We start from the raw sequence: 21,532 nt of genomic DNA on the forward strand, positions 1-21,532 counted from the left end.
ATGAATGTAAAATAGATGGAAGTACTCGCTACATAAATTTCCATGGAGGACTGAAAACTGATTGGCATAAAAAGTTAAATACACAAAATTAAAAACAAGTGCAATATGCAAAAATTTGATGAAAAAAATGTGTCTTTATTTGCCCACTTCTCTGATTAGTGTGGTATGTCATTGTGAGTCTTTAGTGTATATATTTGAAACTGGCTTGCTGTTTTGATTGTCTTCCTGATGGCTTTTGTGGAACACCTGTAGGAAACTGGGACTCTGGAGAAGTAGGGGAGAGCAGGAGACTCTCTATGGTTATTTGACATTCTTTCAACACCTACATAAATAATAGGCAACCATATGCAAAGGTTTTGTTAGCAGTAATATTATAAACCTTGTGTTTATGTATGTGGGTGCCTTACCCGGACATATCCTCATGAGAACCGAGGAAAAAAATGTCTTTCAGTTCAACTTTTTCTGTGATTTGCTGCCTCTTCGGAGCTAAGATTGGCCACACAAACACATTAGATATCACTAGAAGGGCGACATGTTTTCTATTGAGCACATCAGAACTTAGTTGGGTACCTCAAATAAGTCAAAAGATATGAACCAAAAACAAATGTCCATTATAGAGGACATAAATGAACAGGCTGGGTCATGGATATGTGTGCAGTCCATGCAGGTGATGCTGGGAAAACATATGTATGAGTAGTAGAGGAGAGGAGAGGTGGCAGCTTGCTGTGAGACTGGAGTTTGATTCATTTCCTCTTATGTAGTTTTCTTTTATTTGTTATATTTAGTTTCCTTTAAGATGTTTTGTTGCTAAATGCTCAATTTTATACCTTCATCTACTCCTGCCTCCAGATCTCCATCGGGAAGTGCAGAGACAATATGGATGAAGTGAGGGCAGCTATGAAGCTATGAGGAGAATGAAGAATGGAAAGGCAGTTGGTCTAAATGACATACCTGTATGGAGATGTCTACAAGAGGATAGTGGACTTTTTAACACAATCCTAGAGAGTGAGAGGAATGTAGGAGTGTCAGTTTTCAAGAGCAAAAGTCATGTGCAGAGCTATATTAACAACAGAGAGATAAAGTTGATGAGCCATGCCATGAAGATATGGGAAAGAACTGTTGAAACTAGATTAAGAAGAGAAGTGAAGATCAGTGAGCCGCATTGTGGTTATTAATGTTGAGTAAGAGCTTGTGGCGTGTTGATGGAGAGGTTTAAGGAAGGTCTTGTCTTTGTGAATCCAGAGAAAGCATGTGATAGGGTGCCAAGAGAGGAACTGTGGTACTAATTCAGGAACTAACTGAGTGGGAAAGAAGTACGTAAGACTGCTGTGGGACGTGTACGTGGACATCGAGATACTGGTGAGGTGTGGAGTAGGGGCGACAGACGGGCTCAAGGTAGTGAAGGTAAATGAGTTTAAATATCGTCCAAAGCAACGGACAGTGCACAAGAGAGGTGAAGAAGACAGTGCAGGCAGGGTGGAGTGGGTGGAGGTGAGTGTGAGGGATGATTTTTGACAGAAAGAAGTGCCCTAAACCTGCATTCATTTTAATAGCCAGCAGGGGGCGACTCCTCTAGCTATTCTGTTACCTAGGTGAAGACTATATGAGTTATTATGAAGATCCCAGTATACTGAATAAAATACAAATTAAATGTGTGGTTGGACATTAGGAGTTACATTTAACATCACCACTAATGCAGAGGCAGTCAGCTGCACTGAGGGATCATCCCTCATTAACTTTGCACAAAGATAATCAGAATATAACTGTGTTTTATTTAGTATTCTAGTGTTTCGTGTTTCTTTCATGGATTGCTGACAGTGATAGAGATTAAGAAATGGCTTCTGCTGATGTACAGCGACACTTGGATGAACTGCGTGCAAAACTGGACAACGTCTTTGCTCATTTATGACCGATAACGTATGCATATTACAGATGGCCGAGACATGTGATAAAGTTCTGAAATTTTACAAGTAAAAACCCTTTCAGCTTAAAATTATTGTCACATTTCTTTCACTTCAATCATTTCAAGAAATATAAAGGTAGTGGTGCCTTGACACGTGAAGTGGTGATCATTTTCAATCTTGTTGTTTTCCGCTTCAAGAAATCTACAAAATGTGGCACTTGCCTGGGGGTGCATGAACACTTTTGTACAACTTAACTAATATTTACAACCGTCACTGTCTGCTGCTTTTATGGAGCATAGTGCTCATGGGAAATCTGCTTCCAGTTGCCTTCAGTGCTGCAGTTAAACTCCACGAGGAAAATATGGATGTTCTTCAACTCTGAATCCTCTGCAGAAATCAAGCTATCGGGCTTAGATTGGTAGTCTAATCAGAACTAAAGTCTTAGACTACTTGTGAGTCTCCTGTGTGGTGGGATTTAACTTTAGTAAATAATGAGCAGCATTCAACAGCAACACCTACAGCCTCTTGAGCATGTAAACATCCCTTAATTTTTTTGTTAGGAAGCATTCAAATCAGGTTTCTCTGTCTCATTCTCTCGCTCCAGCTTGATGCACTCATCCTTTGTGTTTTAGCCTCTAAAAGGTGTGGTGAGCTGGGATGTATGCAGAGTCAATATTTATGTAGAGGCTCACTGCCTCTGGCTGCAGTTGTCTGACCCCGTTATGCTCCCCAAGCACTATTTACAGCAGCTGGCACACTGTGGTCCCTACGCAGGCTCACCTGCAACAACTGAGTGAACTCTGGACCCTAAAAAGAGAGAGTTTCTTTCCCCTGGCTTTTATTTGTATTATTATGCTACCCACATTAGCTGTACAGGGTCGAAGCAAAGTGCAAAACTGGCTCTCTGCATTCACTGCCATCCGCTGAGCCTCGGTTTATTCATGAAAGTCCCCTGAGGCAATGTCTTGTCTTGACCTCTTAATTAGTTTTATTTCCACTCTATCTGGAAAGTGTTTGAATATTTCCAGAATACTTGTGTGTTTAACACACAAGAAGGGAAAATAAGGACAAGTTTTCCAGTTCGTGCTTCTAAATAGTTTGTGTTTGACATCTTTATCTGCTCAGCCTGTCAGATTGTTAGATCAGCTCGCACAGAGGAGGGTACTGTTGCTTTGCTTCATCGATCAAATCCCTTTGCTCTTGTAACCATGGGTCAGAGACTGTCCGTTCCCATAGTGACAATCAAAACAAGACTCTGACGACAGGCATGCAGCGTGAAGCTCGATTTAAGGCTCCATCGAAGGAGAATCACAAATACAAGAGGAGGCTTATGCTTATGTGAGCTCACCCTTAAAGCCTGACAATAACGTGTGCTGTGTTAAGCTGTGTGCGTCTGCTATCTCATGCTGTTGCAGGGACACTGCAATTACCCATTCCTGACGTTTTCCGAACTTCATATCATTGACTGAGTGCAGGTGCACTGTAATCATTTTCCTGCAGCGCTGCGTGAAGTCACGCTATTTTCACTGAATCATTTTGGTAAATAACTACCTAACAGTAGTTATATAGCACTTAGGCCATACTTAATGCTGATTGATGGCAGCATGGTGTATGCTGTTATTGCACAGTGTGAAGTATGAACCTACATTATTTACCAAAACCTATTAAGCTTTCGCATTCCCGAATCAATCTTTATTATTGAAGAATGGATTGTGTAGACCTTTAACCCCCTGAACCCTAGCAAGAACCCCCCACACACATAGAAATACACACCTTTCCCAAACAGACAACAAACCCGATTTGGTTTTAATGATAAGACACATTTGCTGATATTTTTTCTCTCCTCAACTTTTCTAACTGTTTTTGCATTTAGCTTGGGCCATTGTCACTGCTCGTAACATGAGATGATACCTAGACTACTTAAAGGTTGCACATGTCATCCAACTTCTCCACAATGGCGCAGCAATACGTGCCATTTCCAGAAGATTTGCAGTGTTTTCCAGCACAGTCTCAAGACTTATTTATTTATTTATTGTAAACATGCACTATGGACCATTTCTATGATTTACCCAGCAGACATGTGTGCAGGACCTCAAATATCTGAGGCGATGACTGGACATTAAAGGTATTTAACCTGCCAGCTTAGATGGGCTGCCTCCTGTATGCTCTTTTCCACAAGTGTGGGCACATCTGAAGCACTAGAAACTGTAGAAAATATCCCAAAATTGTTCAGTGTTCATCTCTGAAAATATCAAAGTCAGTAACACTGATCGAACAAGTTTCAAATATCTCAGCTACATCTCCAAACAATGTGTTGACTGCATATTTTCCATACTGTGGGTGAGTTTTCTTCACTTTAGGGTGCAGTTTACAGAAAAGCCACAATATTTGGTGTGAGCACCCATTCCCTTTGAAGTAGGAACAGGTCTCCTCATGTCACTGAGTTATCAAAGCCCTTTGGTAGCTTCTTCCTTCTATTCATCGAATGAAAGTCCCTCCAGATTCTTTCATCTTTACGGACAAAATGTTCCCAAAACCTTTTTCAGCCATAACACTGCATTTTTACAGCATTACATGACAAGATTTAAGATCACGGTGGCAAGTCAGAGAAAGAGTCAAACAGGCATGTAAGATTGACTCAATCTGAGGAAATTGTGTGATGTTCTTTTAACATTTTTCTGATGACACTGCAACTACTTTTTGTCCAATAACCACACATTTACATTTTGAAAGTACAACCAGAACACCCCAATCTGCAGGTAAATGCTCAAACACAGTGCACGTCAATCACATCATTACAAAGTAAGTCACTTTCATCCAGAGCAGACCTGAAGGGACCACACCATCTGGATATCTGGATATGCAGGTGATGATCTTTGCAAGACATGGTCTGCATATAAAGTTCTGACTGTCGCCTTCATACAGTGGTCTTCATAATTGGCTGGATAGTTTGGAACTGACACACTGGCAAATGAGAAAGGCAGCAGCAGGTTTGCTATGTGATCAATGATTACGTGATTGTTGCAGAAAAAAGAGCTGGCGATGGCAAGAAACCACCTTCATGTTCAAGATCATTAACAGGCTATCTGTATCTTCCTGCATCTCTAAATTGTTTTCATCTTTTCAAAATCAAATTGAATGCTATTAAAAAGAAGGACATTTTGCAGAAAATCAACATTGACTGGACAGCAGTGAACAAAAAGCCATTTCAGCTCGTTTTTCTTTGTCTTTCTCAGGAGATTTCAATGTGCTGTAATGAGGATAAATCCTGGGGTGATGACACATTATTATGAGTTCCTCTGTGATTGCAAATTGATCTTGATGGCAGTAATCTGTAGTTTTGGAAATAACACCCCATTTCATCAATAGGAAGAGACTGCTGAGCCCCAGGGCCAGAGTGGAAAAGAGAGGAGAGTGCTAAAAACCCATAAAGTACTTCAATAAATTGAGATTATTCACTATCAGAGTAGGATCTTGAGCATGAACAGTAACTTTAGGTGTTAAGACCCCTTCGGTGCTTGCACACTTTATTGTGTTTAATATCAAAGAAAAGAAACAGACTTTTTTGGCATCTCAAAACACTCAATAATTAATACAATTTTACCTTCATTTATTAAAAATAATTCTCTTGGAAATTTCTCTCTTGCAAAAGTCGTAAACCTTTGCTGTGATGCTTCATACTGTGGTCAGATGTATCCCGTTTGATTTAATATTCACTGAAGTGTGTTTTAAACTTTAGTGGAGCCCACCTATGGTAAGGTGATGGGCAGCAAGTAGCCTAGAGTGTTCTTAAAGGCACAGTGGCCTCTGTAATTGTGAAATTGCTAAAATTAACAAGGCTCTTGTTGGGTCGCAAATTCTGAAGCCAATATGATAACCTTATTATGCCAACGATGTGGAGGTCCAGCTTTTCAGATCCAATCAAAATCAAATCACTCAAAAAGATCCTGTGCAAAAGAGTAGAATTCTTGGAACAGAGTTTAATACACAGAACAGAAAAACAGTACATTTTACAGCAAAATAATAGCAAAAAAGCAAAGCGATGTGAACCCCGGGGTTTAAGCACAAACAGCACAGACACACGAAATGACAGACAGGAAAAAAGCATCCTGGGCCATATCAGCCCTCCTCATCCTGCTGTTGGGTATTTTTCCATTCCTTCTTTTTTGCTTGATCAGTGTTAAATTTAAACTAATAATTATTGTCTCACCCCGAATTATAAATGTAATTTTTTTGTCAATACTTTCCCCCAATCACTTGTCAATTTGCACTTTGTTCCTTCTTTAATCTCCGACACTAGTGTTACATAACTTTCTGGCACTACTCCATAACTTTCCAAGCACTGTTCCCAGCGTCCACCATTTTTAATTGGGTCCCTTTGACAGTTTTATGGCCAGAGTGTACAAAAGTCTGCAAAACTACAGATATTAAACAGACTGCAGAGAGAAAACAATTAATCCTCCCGAGAACTTTGTCGAGTTTGCTGCCAGGGGTATGCTACTATATCCATTCAAAAAGGGGTTTTCACAACTTTGGGCAACGGAGATGGGCAAAAGGTGTCCCAGGTGCATCTTAGCAGGGCCAAGTGTATTTAACCCTTTGTTTGGACGTCACCGTTGGCCATAACACAATCAAAGGTAACTTATTGATCCTAATTACTATTACTTATTTCAGACAGTATTGATCACATATGCTCATATACAACAAGTGGCACAAACTTATATATGATTGTGGATAATATTTGACCTACATATGTGGGTCTTGTGATTTTACACATATAGGTTAAATGCTTATCACAGTGATTCCATTAAATAAACACTCCAGTGTAGATATACATATATATATATGTGTGTGTATATATATATATAGATAGATAGATAGATAGATAGATAGATAGATAGATAGATAGATAGATAGATAGATAGATAGATAGATAGATAGATAGATAGATAGATAGATAGATAGATAGATATAGATATATAAACAAATCCACAACACTCTTGCTAGAGGCCACTGTGTGTAAGAAAGCATGTTGGCCCTGTAACAGAGAACCCAGCAGTCACACAAACAGAGCTTCAGAAGTCTTTTGCAAGGGGCTGGTTGACCTGCTAGAAGATTATCAGCAGCAATTCTTCCATTAGGCGCTTGTAGTAGAGTGGTTAGACAGAAGGCACGCTGAGTAAAACACACATGACATCCTGCCTGAAGTTTGTCAAACAGCAGTTAATGGACTCTAAAAGTACAAGGGAAAACATATTCAGGATTTATTAAATAAAAACTGAGCTCTTTGGGTAAAAGTCCAAAACTAGTTCATGCATTAGATACTTCTAGGCTAGACTTGTAAGTGATAATTATCAGCATGTCCTAAAAACTCCCTGAAAAGCCTTCAGTTGATCCAAAATACTGCAGCAAGAGTACTGACAGGGACTAGAAGGAGAGATATTTCTTCACTATTTGCATCTCTGTATTGGCTGCCTGTTAAATCCAGAATTGAATTCCAAATGTGTTTATACACTACTCCGTGTTTAATCGTTAGTTATTATTAATACCTAAAAAGTTCTAGAAACATGCTTTTTTACTTGGTTGTGGTAACCAAATGTCCCTCTTCATGTGGGAATGTACAGCATATGTATCCTTGTCATCTCACAATTTAAATGGTCTCTAGTATTCCATATTTAACATATTTGGTAAACCAAAATACGTTTTAACATCTGGCTTTTATTGAATGGCTCTGAAGAAAACAGCTGTCCTAATGGGTCTCCTGCTGCTTAACATGTAACCTGTTCCTATCTACTGTGCCTAAAGTGGAATAATGAATGTGAGACAAATAGAAAAACAACAGATTAGAATCATCTAGAATATAAAGGCTTAAAAAATATTTCAAACTTTTGCTCTCTTTTATGCACATTGTATTTATTTAGCAAGGTAATAATGCTGCATTTGGATATTTAAACTGTGACAGTTTCTCTTTTTAAAGAAAGCTGCTGCGAAAATACTAAATCCTGACAGTCTAAATTATAAGTCTTATCTTCAATGAGTCAGCAGTTAATATTAAGCTAAGCATCTGTACTTTGCAAATTAAAAAGAAAACAGTTAACTCCACACCTCCACCCCTGCCAGTGCTGTATTATCATGGACATGTGGATGCTGCTTTGTGATTTTAGCTGTGGTAACAATAGCACCCACTTCGATGTGATGGTTTCATTGTTCAGTTTTCTTTAGGAAAAGGAAGCAGCCAAAACCAAAACACTAAACATACATATTTGGAAAATGAAAATTGTTATTGTGGATTTGCAATTTGCTTTAAAAGCTTTTATTATTGTTTTTATTAAGCCCTTCATGTTTAATTATTTCCTCCTTTAAAGCCCAGTCTTACAAGGCTGTTCAAACAAGTCTTAAAATTAATTAATGCTTCAATTTTAATTTTAGTTGATCATTTTATCTCTATTAATTAACACTGCTGAAAATCGCCTTATAAATGATTAGATACTGATTTCTAACCGTCCTTAATTTTAAAAAAAAATCTTGAAAGAGTACCATATTTTTCATTCCAGAAGGGACACGGGATTATAAGGTGTTAGCATAACATAATTTATGTTATGCTAACATAGCTGTGTCGCTAGCGTTCACGTAGCACATCATTATATACCAGCTAGCCCAACTTCATTAACCCTACAAAAGTCACTGCTGTTTACTTTTCTGTCTTCGTTTCTGTTGGAAGTGATAGCAGAGCTGTCTGTTTTAATTTTTCAGAAATCTCTCAGTCAGAACATGGTATATCATGTTTAGGTGGAAACTAGCGAGCTAACTTCTAACTCCGTTAAATTGTATATGTTGTTTTCATGGGTGCCTGGATGTTAAACTTAATTGTTACACCTGATAAAGCAGCAACGCTGATCATTTTATTAAAGATGAAAGAATTTACACAGTTTTTAACTGTCAGTGATGCTGCAGTGTTCGTTTGACTTTGAGACCTGAAGCCCACAGAGTTTTGGACCCAGATTACTCCCTGAGGCTCCTGACTACAGTAGTCATAATGTCCGACAATCCATCAAGCAGTACGGCTTCGTATCTTACTAAAGTCGTACTAAAACATTTTTTGACAGATTTTTGAGTGCTGTGTACCACATAAAATCGGTTCAAGATCAGTAAGCACAACCAGAATTCATACATAAGGCGCACCGGATTATAAGGCGCACTGTTGATTTTTAAGAAAGTTAAAGGATTTTAAGTGTGCCTTATAGTCTGAAAAATACGGTAGTTATAAAACAGCTTGGTAATCATGTGCAAAGGAACTGTTTATTTTAAGAGTTGCAGCATTCCATACTACTAATCATTTTACTACATTAGTCATGGAGTTCCACAGGGTTCTGTACAGGGACCATTATGTTTTTATTTCCCGTAGCCAACATTATTTGAAAATACTGTTGTTTTTTTTTCTTTGCTATATAGCGGATACCTGGCCACAGGCCGTTATTAAGCCAAATAACACAAATCACTTAAACTATGAACGAGTGGTACATTCCATCTCGAAACAGGACATTTTTAAAACATTCATTACTTGACCGTCTCTGATTTGCCTAAAAACATTATGCTCTAAAGTCCAGACATGTATAATGATTCCTGTGATTTTTTAGTTTCCTATATCGAATACTTTTCTAGATATTGATACTTTTAAAAAGCACTGTCCTCCCACTTCCAAGCCTTTTTTCTTTCTCTTTGAAATCTGAGGCAATGATGAACATGAAAAACTATTAAAGATAAAAGCATGATATTTTCACAGGCCTTTCCTACCATTAAATTGAATCAGGAGCTGTAATTTGGGACAGATGCATCAAAAAATGTTTGAGCACTGGCTCTTTAAAATACAAAAAAAAGTCTCATATTTGACTACACACTACTAAAGAAACTCCACATTGCAAAAAACAACTAGTGACAATTTCAGAGGAGTATATAGTGGTGCAAAATAGAGCATGTGGAATATTTTTTAACATTAAATTATTATTCACAAAATTGTGCAAAATGCTGGAAGTGGGTTGAAAGACCATTTTTCTGTCTGGCATTATCTTTCCCTCCATAACACTGAGGAACCTGGGAGTTACTTTTGGCCAGGATATGTCCTTCAGTGTGCACAATAAACAAATATGTAGAATTTATTTCTTTCATCTCTGTGACAGCGACAGTGAAAAACTAGTTTGTGCATGTGTTACTCTGAGGCTGAATTTAATTCATTGCTATCAAGTTGTTTAAAAAATAAGTTCCCTGAAAGCCTTCAGTTGATCCATAATGATGCAAAAACGAGAGACCCTATTGTGCCTATTAGCTTCTCTTAACTGGCTCCCTGTTAAATCAACAGTTAAATTTAAAGTTCTTCTCGTCACATGCAAGGTACTGAATACTGTTAAAGAGTGTTTAAAAAAATAAAAATAAATAAAATAAATAATATCAAATTAAACTGAATTCACAGGATTTCACATTTCATAAGACCATTTTGTATAATATAATGATGGTGATGTCACTTGGTGTATTGTGTAAGATTTATTTACCCACAGAGATTTATCACCTGGCTCTACAATATCCCGCAGCTCTGTGGAAAATTTTAGCATCTTTCACCATATTTTTTTTTAATACAGTAGCTTCACTCATCAGCTTCAGGCAGACAGATGTGTTTAACAAAAATATGTCATGTTGGATTACAGAAGCAACCTTTTAAACAGACCTCTTACTTACTCTTAACTGTTTTGCTGAACTGCTGAAACAACACAGCAACCTTAAGGCTTTAAACCAGGTGAATATGTGCTCTGCAAGCGGCAGTTTTTCCTCTGTGTAACCGAGAGTGGGTGGGAAGGCAGATATTTTGAAGATTAATCAATAATATAGTTGTAGGATCAAAGAAGTATTACTCTGTTGTTGGGAAGAAGTTGTGTCTGGGAAGCACATTGTGCTTTTTTTTTAATCTCCAAAAGCTGCACGCAAACCGTAGCTATCTTTTTTCTGTTGATGCAATCTTTCAGTGAATGCTAAAGTGGAAACTAATACTGCATATGGAAGGACAGTTTTCAAATGGAGCTAAATAAATGGAAAATTTCAAAATGCGACACTAATCAGCAGGTGAAGAGCTCTTGAAAGAATTCGTTTTTTTAAATAGATCATTTGGGAAATCCCCAACAAAAAGTGCAATTAGGTTGTTTCACTGAAAGTTGTTTCATCATTAAAGTGAAGCATCTTACTGAAGAGATAGGGTCTTGGGCTCACTGTGCAAAGTGGAGCAAAATGCGAAAAGGAATTCCCTCTTGACCTCATCTACAGGAAGTTACATAACAAACATTTCCTCTCTTCCTCTGGAACGCAAATGCATATATATATAAAACTGTTTCAAGTGCCAGAGGAACAGTAGCAGATTGTATCTATGTGCAAACAGACCTTTGGCACTGCACTTATAAGACTGAGGGTAAACACTGTAACTGCCTCCCTCCTTCACTCGCAGAGGAAAACGATGCGATTCTCAAGGTTCAAGTGGGATTTGCATCAAATATTTGTACAAAAAACCCCAACAACAACAACACAGGACATCTCACAAAGTCGAGTCCGTCCTTGACAATAGAAACACACCTACAAAAAGGCCTTGTCACTCAAGTTACACCTGGCCATGATGGGTCTCTAAGCAACAACTGTTAATGCATGAAACGAAGGAAAGGAAACAGCACACGCTTAATTACGTGCTGGTTGGAATCTGTCTGCTGACTGTTGGGGGAGAAAGGGGGAGACAGGTTACATGGGAATAGCCTGTAATATCGGGACTGGTGCTTTCTTTATTTGAGATGGTAGTGATTCGTTAGTTTGACATCTCAGTGCTTTTACATTTTGTGTTATTGTGGGGTGGACGAGTAGATCCTTGTTTTTGGGTAAAGTTAAATCAATAAAAGAGAGACAATGCGCAAGGAAAATGTTTTTACGGAGATTAAAGGCAAAGCTGAAAAATGAGACTTCTGTTGCAGCAAAACTAATTCCGGTCAAAATTGGAAACAAAAGTGTTGATGAGGTGACGATCACTTTTCCCCCTCTTTTTTCCGTGAAGCCGCGCAAAGTAGCGCCCTTTGTTATCGCTCGTTTCCGCTCAGGCTGTTTCATATGCATTGCATTCATATATATAATTTTTTGGTTAGATCGCCTGACGTCTGCGTTAAAATGTCTTATAACCTTCAGCAACCAGGACTCTGTATTTTTGCACTGCGGTGGTAGCTCTCACGTCAGTTGGCAGCAAAAACAGGAATTCATAACATTATGTTTGAACACACAGAGGAAAAATATATATATTAAAGATTATTTTCGTTATTTTGTGTAGCTTAAAAGGTGGTTTAACGGTCAAAGTGCGTTAGCCACTAGTAATGCAAGTACCAGAAATAAAACAAAAATGGTCCAAATCTAGATAAAAGAGTGATAAACGGGCTGTGTTTCTATCTAGCTGTTATTCCTGTGGTAAGAGCCCTTATTCTGGCTGGATACTCTGTCATATCTGTTGGCGCTACCTCTGATGTCACTGAATGAGCAGTGCGGGCTTCCAGTGCGCACCTTCGGGGACGCAGCAGTGGCACAGCCAGTGGATTGTGCTGTGCGTTCGCCAACTACCCGGAAACCTTTTGTTTCTCACGTTTTTCCTCGTATCCGGATTTCAGTCCGTGTTTGCACTTCTGCTCATCCGCCTGGGTTTATTCCAATGAACTTTTTTGGAAGCGGGAAAGCAGGTAAGGTGGTGTCACACTTGTGTAATGATGTCCTTGAGCGCGTTGTGTTGGCTCTTGTTCTCTCACACAGATCCCACAGTATGTGCTAATGGAAAAAAATTGCCCTGTTTTTTTAAACAGTCGCCAGATATTCTGTTGTCTTGGTCTGCACCAATTTAAGTTGAACGGTCAGTTTACGCCCAACAGCAGCAGCAACAGCAGCGGCGGCGGCGGCAGCTTTCAGCACCATGGAGAGCAACGTGGTGCACATCTTCAAAGAGGACCGGTGTCCCTCGGGCCAGCCGGGGGAGTGCATCCCAAACTTTACCTGGCAACCTTCGGATATCTTCAACTACACTGCCAACGGCACCTGGGATGCTGAACCCGAGCCAATGTCGCCCATCATCCCCATCATAGTCGCCGTTTACTCCATAGTGTTCGTGGTGGGCTTAGTCGGCAATTGTTTGGTGATGTATGTCATCATAAGGTGAGCTATCAGCTTTGAAAGCGTGTTATCTGTTGTGTGAAAGAGCATGATCATCAGCTTGAAACCGAGTGCGTATCTGCAGGAGTAGCTCATAAAATGGGAATTCGGTGCGCACTGATCAAGTCCTTTGCAGTGTGTTTGCTCATGTGTTTTCAGAAAAGCATTAAGTTTAGTATCAGCTCTACTCGGGTCTGGGACATACATCAACAGAAATGAGGTTTAAAATGAAGCAAATGTTGGATTTTTGTTGTTTCTGCAACTGTATAGTGCATGCATATAGTGTGTTTTCTTGTTTCAAGCACACACACACATACAGATAGATAGATAGATAGATAGATAGATAGATAGATAGATAGATAGATAGATAGATAGATAGATAGATAGATAGATAGATGTCACTGACGACAGTGTGTTAGTCAGAGCTCATGTGTTCCCTATCATATACACATGTAAGCTTGACTTTAATACCTCATGGGAACAATGACAGGGTTTTCCCCCATGTTGCTTCCCTTTATTATACTGAACACATGATTTAATCACTCTCGCTTCCCCCCAGATGAAAGAAAATCAAAGAGAATCGTGTTTACTTCTACTCTCCCCACTCCTCCCCCCCCAGATACACAAAAATGAAAACAGCCACCAACATCTACATCTTTAACCTGGCCGTGGCTGACGCCCTGGTCACCACCACCATGCCCTTCCAGAGCACCGACTACCTGCTCAGCTCCTGGCCGTTTGGCGAGATAGCGTGCAAAGTTTTCATCTCCATCGATTACTATAACATGTTCACCAGCATCTTCACCTTGACCATGATGAGCGTGGACCGCTACGTAGCTGTGTGTCACCCTGTTAAGGCCTTGGATTTCCGGACCCCCGTCAAGGCCAAAATCATCAATGTTATCATCTGGGTGCTGTCGTCGGCTGCTGGGATCCCTGCCATGATACTGGGCAGCACCAATACTAATAACGGTATGACCATTTCATGCACTGGTATGACCCTACCTCTGTTCTTTATCTAATTTTTATATATTTTTTTGGTTATATTTCACTGTTTATTTATAGCAGGGGTGCCCAATCCTAGTCCTCGAGATCTACTGTCCTGCAGTTTTTAGATGCATCCCTAATGGTTTGATTACCTCTTCAGCATGCCATCAAGTTTGGCAAAGGCCTGATAACAAGCCATTCATTTGATTCAGGTGTGTCAAAACAAGGATGCATCTAAAACCTGCAGGACGGTAGCTCTCGAGGACTGGGATTGGACACCCCTGATTTATAGTCTGTCTGCTGTAGAGACAAATTACCTTCTTCTGTACTAAGGAGACTCATATGCGATTTCATGCTAAAAGCTCTATATAATTTCCAGCTGAGAATTATCTCAATTGGCTACTTCACATTCAATGAACAGAGTGTTCTATAGGTCTGATGACAGCCTATTAGCTACTTGATTTGCTGAAGCTATGACATGGAAATTGGGTCTTCCTTTAGAAAGGTTATAATAGAAGAACATATTTTCTTTCAGCAAATGTCTGAAATTCATCTTTACAATGAAACTCTATTGAGTACAAGACACTTTATCCAAATACTTGCTCATGAATCTAATTCTGGACTTTAGCTTCCTCAATTGAAAACTTTTATGCATCACAGGATCTCTCTCACGTTGTCATTTCTAAGCCATGCTGGTGGCAGGACAGGAAATCAAAGGAGCCCAAAAGGATCATAATCATAATCAGAGACACTTTATTAATCCCAGAGGGAAATTCATTTGCCAACACTTGACTTTAAGTCCCTCCATTTAGTATTGAAAGCATAACTCCTCTTTGGGGAACTGAATGGAGGTGGGTGGAAAATTAAACAAATAAAATACACAACGAAGGATAAAATAGCATGAAAAAATTTGTCAAACTATGTCTACTGAGAACATAATACACACCACTTTATTAGGCACACCTGTTGAGCTGGACCTCTGTTTGCCTTCATAGTTGCCTGAATTCTTAGTGGCACAGATTCAAAAATACGCTGGAACCATTATTCAGAGATTTTGGTCCATATTGACATGATAGCACTAGGCAATTGCTGCTGGCCATTTGAGCACAGCGAACACATTGTCATTTTCAAGAAATCAGTTTGGGATGATGGTATTGTGTGTTATCCTCCTGGAGGCAACCATCAGAAGATAAGATAAGATAAGATAAGATAAGATAAGATAAGATAAGATAAGATAAGATAAGATAAGATAAGATAAGATAAGATAAGATAAGATAAGATAAGATAACCATTATTAGTCCCACATGTGGGAAATTTGTTAATGACTACACCGTGGTTATAAAGGGACAGACATGTTCAGGAACAATAATAAGGTAGACTGAGGTGTTTAAACAATGTTCAGTTTGTGCTAAGGAGCCCAAAGTGTGCAAAGAATATATCTCTCACATCAATACCCCACCAGTAGCCTGAAACGTTGATACAAGGCAGGATCATGCTTTCATGTCATTTATACCAAACTCTGACCCACCAGACTCACCAGTTTTTTCAGTCTGCTAGTGTCCATGCATATTGTCACCTCAGTTACCTGGTCTTAGCTTGCAGGAGTGGTTGAGCATGGTCTTCTGTTGCTGTAGCCCACCCGCTTCAAGGTTTGACATGCTGTGCATTCAGAGATGCTCTCCTGCGAGCCTCAGTTGTAATCGGTGGTCATTTGAATTACTGTCTCATCAGATCAAAGCAGTCTTTTCTTTCTCCTCTGACCTCTGACATCAAAAAGCATTTTCACCCAGAGAATTGCAACACATTGGATATTTTCTCGTAAACACAAGACATGGTTGTCCTTGAAATTCTCAATGAAACAGCATGTTTAAAGTCACTTGTCTGCATGTCTAAATGCAGTGAGTTGCAGCCAGGTGATGAGCTGATTATATATTTACATTAACAAAGAGATAAACAGCTCTATCCAAACAAGTGGCTTGTGAATGTAAAATGTCTGAGAAACTAAACAGTTTTTCATGGTGTTTATGAATGTATTTTAGTGTTTTATAGCCAGACTTTAATGTTTACAAACAGTTTAACTGACCTAAATCGGGTCAGTTAAATTTTAACCCAGTAAAGCCAGAACTGGGAAATAATTTCCAGAAAAATTCAATTTGTTTTTTAAACTGGAGTGTTTAGAGCCTTCTGACAATTAAAAAGAAAAAAAAAGACTTTACATACCTATTTGCATATATGACTTTTAATCATATTCACTACATCCAGCATTTTTGTGAAATGCATTTAGGTGTTCGGGGGGGAAAAGAAATCGCACTGGCGATGGAGGTCTCAAAAACTCACAATAACTCATGTGTCAGATATAATGCGTTTGGAGTTACAGGGTTAAGTCATATGTTTTTTTTACTGCTATTAATGCCCTGAGAGTAACACATCCTTCATATCCATCACCTTCATGCTAATAAACACAAGAAAACCATTCACTAACCATCTCCATGCAATTTTAAAGATGTCAGTTTGACATGTAACTTTGAACATGTCAATCTGACATTAGCGTGTCATTTTGAGCATTTCCTGCTGTGTGTTCCTATAACTGCATTCTTCTGTAACTAACAGGGACTACAGAGTGTGCTTTACAGTTCCCTGATCCCTACATCTACTGGGACACGCTGATGAAGATCTGTGTCTTCATCTTTGCATTTGTGGCACCGGTCATCATTATAACTGTCTGCTACACTCTGATGGTCATGAGGCTGAAGAGCGTGCGGCTGCTGTCAGGCTCACGCGAGAAGGACCGCAACCTGCGTCGCATCACCCGTCTGGTGCTGGTGGTGGTCGCCGTCTTTGTGGTGTGCTGGACACCCATTCACATCTTCATCTTGGTCAAGACGCTGTCAACAAATGTCCCCGAGACCACGGCTGTTATGGCCGCCTACTTCTTCTGCGTGGCGCTGGGCTACACCAACAGCAGCCTTAACCCCATCCTCTATGCTTTCCTGGATGAGAACTTCAAGAGATGCTTCAGAGACTTTTGCTGTCCCAGAACACAAGGACAAGGTGACTGTCATGGAGTGAGCCGTGTGAGAAGCACTCTGCGGGATCATTCTTGCCCTGCAGAAGCTCGGGGAGGCGTAAAGCAAGCCAGGCCCGTATGACTAGCCATGGACATGTCCTCTATGCCCTATCAGAGCTGGGAGGACTCCAATGAGCTGGGCTTAACTCAAATCACTACAGCTATCTGAGATAAAAGCCAGAGTCAGGGCCAGATTTTTAGCTCTGTATCCAGCACGTTGGTCAAATAAGCCAAAAACATGTTCACTTAAAAGATTAGCCTGGTGCTAATCTATGTTTTATTCTTACTACACAAATCCCATGAAAAGGCCACAACCAACAAAGATTGGAGCTTCTAATTTTCTGTACGCTACTCTGCTGCAATGAATGAGTCACTAAAGTCACTAAAAAGTATTAATTCCTCACTAAAAATAGTCACCAAGGAATACACTTCAGTCGCGTTGGAGACCACAGAACACAGATAATTAAGCCTTAAAAGAATGAACTGTATGTAATAGTACACAGAGACGACTTAAGTTTTTAAAAGATGCACAGACATGAATAGGCTTCAGTTCAAGTTATGTAAAAAAAATTCTTGACAGAAAGATGAACCTGTTGGTGGTTTTGATATTTAAGTATAAAAGAGTTTAAAGTCCCACTTTAAAGTCGCAAGTTTATCATTATAAGTATGATGTTACTTTTTTATTGTTTTTTTATCTTCTTTTTTTTTTTTTTTTAAATCATATTCAAAGGATAGTGGGATGCATCATCATCATGTCCATGCAGATACCTGCTAAATAGTGATAAGACATATACAGGCAAAACACTACATTAATCAGAAGTCTTTTCAGAAAGCCATATTATTTGCCAGAAAATTGCATCAAAAATATAACACTGACCCCACAAACACAGTCAAGAAGTCTAGGTCTGTGAAGTGGATTTGCAGTATTCCTTGTATCCTTAAGCCTTAATCCAAAAAGAAAATGAGTTAGTTACAAACAGGATAACAACTAAGACAAAAACCAGTCCCTGTCTAGTTGCTGTGAATGTGGAAATTAGCTACAGAAATTGAAATCATTATTTTTTACTGCAAACATTAAAGTCGAGTCCCAAAAGGTTGATTCTGTTCATCTGGACGCAGCGTTTTCAGTGGGAGAAACATTTCGTCACTCATCCAAGAGACTTCTTCAGTCTCAGCCGACTTTAGGTTTCCCCAACCTAATAAACAGTACATTTGCACAATGACTGAAACTAGCCCAGTGAATCAACCTGTTGGGATTTAGTAACTTGATGCTTGAGCATGCATCAAGACATTAAAGTCAGGTATTTTGACACCGCAGTCTGTGGAGAACTACTCGCTTTTGGAGACTGCCTGGAGTGGCCAATTGAGGAAATGCAATTTTTGCACCTTTTCACATTGTTGATGGCAACACTGCAAAGATGAAGCCAGATGTTTAAAGAAGATAAACACGTTTTTTAACTAGACCTGTAAACTGTCTGGGCTTTCATATTAACATGAATAAGATCAAAGCTCTTTAAGAAACTGGATAAAAAAAAAAGTGACTGTCCCTGATGATGTTGGGAACAATGTGCATTACTGTGTGTCATTGTTTTATAGATGTGCATTGCAGTTTGGTGCTTTGGTGTTAAAAGTGTGTGAATAGTCCTTTCACTTTGACAGTTAACTAATGTAGAATATTTAATAGCCTCTCAGGGATTAATCCTCTGATATTCACGACTTAAAACGCTGAAGAGAGCGAATCAAAGTATTTTCTCCTTGACCCGCTGCTTGACTTTGACGATGGCTTTGTTGTCAAAACATCAGTAGGTGTTGTTCTTCAGTTGTAGGTTCAGTTTGAAGCTGAACTGTATTAACTGCATCTTTGAACATTTAGAGCTGTGATGCTGCAGTCTCTTTGAGATAACAGGACACAGTGTCAGCCTTTTCTCATCTACTCTGAAACTAGAACCGCATGTAAAAGAAAAAAAATGGGCAGAGGGCTTTAAGGCAACCGCCATCAAGACAACAGTGTATTGTATCTACACAACAGTGCTTTCAGCATTTAGTGCAATTTAATGTCTATACTGTAAATTTCCTCTCAACCTGTCACCATAGTCTGGGCTTGGTAAATGTGTGTTTGTGAGTTTATGTGCTGAAATGTGACACGGAGCATTAGATTCTAATGGCAACACATCGGCTCTTTCAGCTTTACATACATTTTTCATCAGCCGCAGACATTCTGTATGAAACAGTTTGTTATTATGGCCATCGCTCTTTCACTGCACACAAATACAAAGTTTTTTTTATGGTGTGTTAAATTTCTTCCATTTTAGATGGTTCAAAGTGCTTCGTAATGGTCTATGATAAGTCTTTCTTTCATCTTTGTAAAACGATTTACTGACTCGTCCTTGTTTGCTGAACTTATTATTGTAGCTGTTCTAGTAGCCATCAGGTCACCCAGATTTAATCAAATAAACTCTTAAATGTAATGTAACATATTTACCTGTTTAAATCTGATAAAGATATAGTGTTATAGCAGAAGTTGTGTTTTGTGCCTTGTTTGTGTGCCTTATCTTCTGCACCAGAGTTCAGCTGTTGTGCTTGTTTAAAATAAAATAGCAGGTAGATTTTAGCACTTACAGTTTAAGACTTGTTATTATTAAAGTACAGTTTATCCCATATGAGCTTAGTAGCTGTAGCATTATGTAAGAGGATTAACATCTTACAGAGGATATGTGTTGTTATGATATGTTTCTCTTAATTATTCCTCTTATGCTATTACATTATTTGATGCAGCACAATATCAGCTCATTTATGTCTAATGCTGCTGCTGCTGTGGATGTTTGGACATATTTTGATGTATCTTTGAGCTTTGGATGTCAAAAACATGTTTCACACATGCACAACTAAGTCACAATAAAGCTGAGAAATGTGAGATTCAAGGTGAATACAAAGGAGAGCTTCAGTTCAGTCTTCAGTTATATCAGCGTGGGCACAAGGAAGTTTTTTGTTTTTTTTTTGTAAAGCTTATTTGTCAAAAAAAGTGGTAGGAAGACTGTATAGCCCACCTCCTCAGTGCTTCTATTTTTCAAGGTATTATTAAGTAAATTCAATTCAAATACAATGTTAATGTTTCCATGGTGAACACACTGAGGGAGAGGCAGAGGTCCATGCTTGTTGTGCTAATTGTATGGCACTTTGTGTACCGTAGTCGGCCTCGTGGAAGAATCTGCACTGACTGTAAGTTCAGCCCCTGTGTGAGGACTTTAATGATATGTTAGCGCTGCTGTGACCTTCCTATTTTTTTTATTTATCTTCTTGATTTGTCTTGATTTGTGTTTGAGCTTGTGATTAAGACGGGGTTATTACTATTTGAAGGTGTGGGGAAAAGAACAAACCAATATTTTGGGTTTTTTAATTTGTTTTTAAATTGTTAACAATATTCTATTTAATAATACATACTAAGTTATCAAAAGTTGGCTTAAAGCCATTTCTACTACAATTTAACTATCCACTCGCTGTTTATTTATGGTAGTTGAAATAAAATGTTGCCTAATGTGAAAACTGTTTATGTTGATCTTATAAAGTCAGATATTCTGTGACAGTTAAGAGGTTGGGATGGATGTTGTTGATTCAATGATATATAACTTTGTAATGCTTTGTAATGCAAATCATAATCAATATTTGCAACAGATGAGAAAAAAATAAAGAATATTTGGAACACTGGATAGACACAAATGAAAAATGTTATCCTGCTGATGAGAGATAAGAAAATTGTCTCGTAGCTAAAAAGGAAAACTTAAATACACTGAGAATGAGCTTGGAGCGACAAAGGCAGCTCCCCAACTGCAGCCACCACACAGCCAAGAATGAGACACTTTATTTTTCAAACACTATCATCGGCTGTGCAGGTTTTTATTTACTTTTTATTACAAAAGGACTGTTTGTTTGTTTTTTCATTATTTCTACAGTTGCCATTTGTGAAAGGCTTCCAGATGAGGTGGCCCTCCTTACAGCAGCTGACAAATATAATGGTGCACAGATAAAAGGGATTCTGAAGGATTTTAGAGGTAAATTAAATCATTCAGTCCTTACGTGGATTGTTGAAGCTGACAGCTATAATTACAAAGATTACTGCATTTTTCTACTCGCTGTCTCCCAAGGTGCAAGTGCGTTTGCAAGCCATTACATTTAGCCAGGTTCAGTAATAAGCTCTGCCTTCTAATAAGGATTGAACAGGTTCCTACTCATTGCTTGCCTCATAAGCCATATGCTAAAAATGAAAGTGCTGGGAAAACAGAATTATGTGTATTAGATTATATGTAATTATGTCATATTAACAGGCTATTAACAACTGTTTAAAATGGCACCCAGTGAGGACATAGAT

General features: G+C 38.8%; 1 protein-coding gene across 2 annotated transcripts; it reads left to right on the forward strand.

The window, feature by feature from the left end:
• Window positions 1-6,568: 6,568 nt before the first annotated feature.
• On the forward strand, window positions 6,569-20,873 carry oprk1 (opioid receptor, kappa 1). Of its 2 annotated transcripts, none has more exons than XM_084912774.1 (4): window positions 6,569-12,649; window positions 12,770-13,115; window positions 13,732-14,084; window positions 16,710-20,873. In XM_084912774.1, the coding sequence occupies exons 2-4, from the start codon at window positions 12,877-12,879 to the stop codon at window positions 17,246-17,248; spliced, it is 1,131 nt and encodes a 376-aa protein (XP_084768900.1). In that variant the 5' UTR covers window positions 6,569-12,649; window positions 12,770-12,876; the 3' UTR covers window positions 17,249-20,873. The 2 variants fall into 2 exon arrangements, with proteins under 2 accessions (XP_084768900.1, XP_084768899.1); XM_084912773.1 differs by having other exon boundaries at window positions 12,836-13,115.
• The last annotated feature ends 659 nt before the right edge of the window (window positions 20,874-21,532 follow it).

Source organism: Perissodus microlepis, chromosome 18, assembly GCF_051167445.1.
Source record: "Perissodus microlepis isolate ML-2025 ecotype Zambia chromosome 18, ASM5116744v1, whole genome shotgun sequence".
Lineage (NCBI taxonomy): Eukaryota > Metazoa > Chordata > Actinopteri > Cichliformes > Cichlidae > Perissodus > Perissodus microlepis.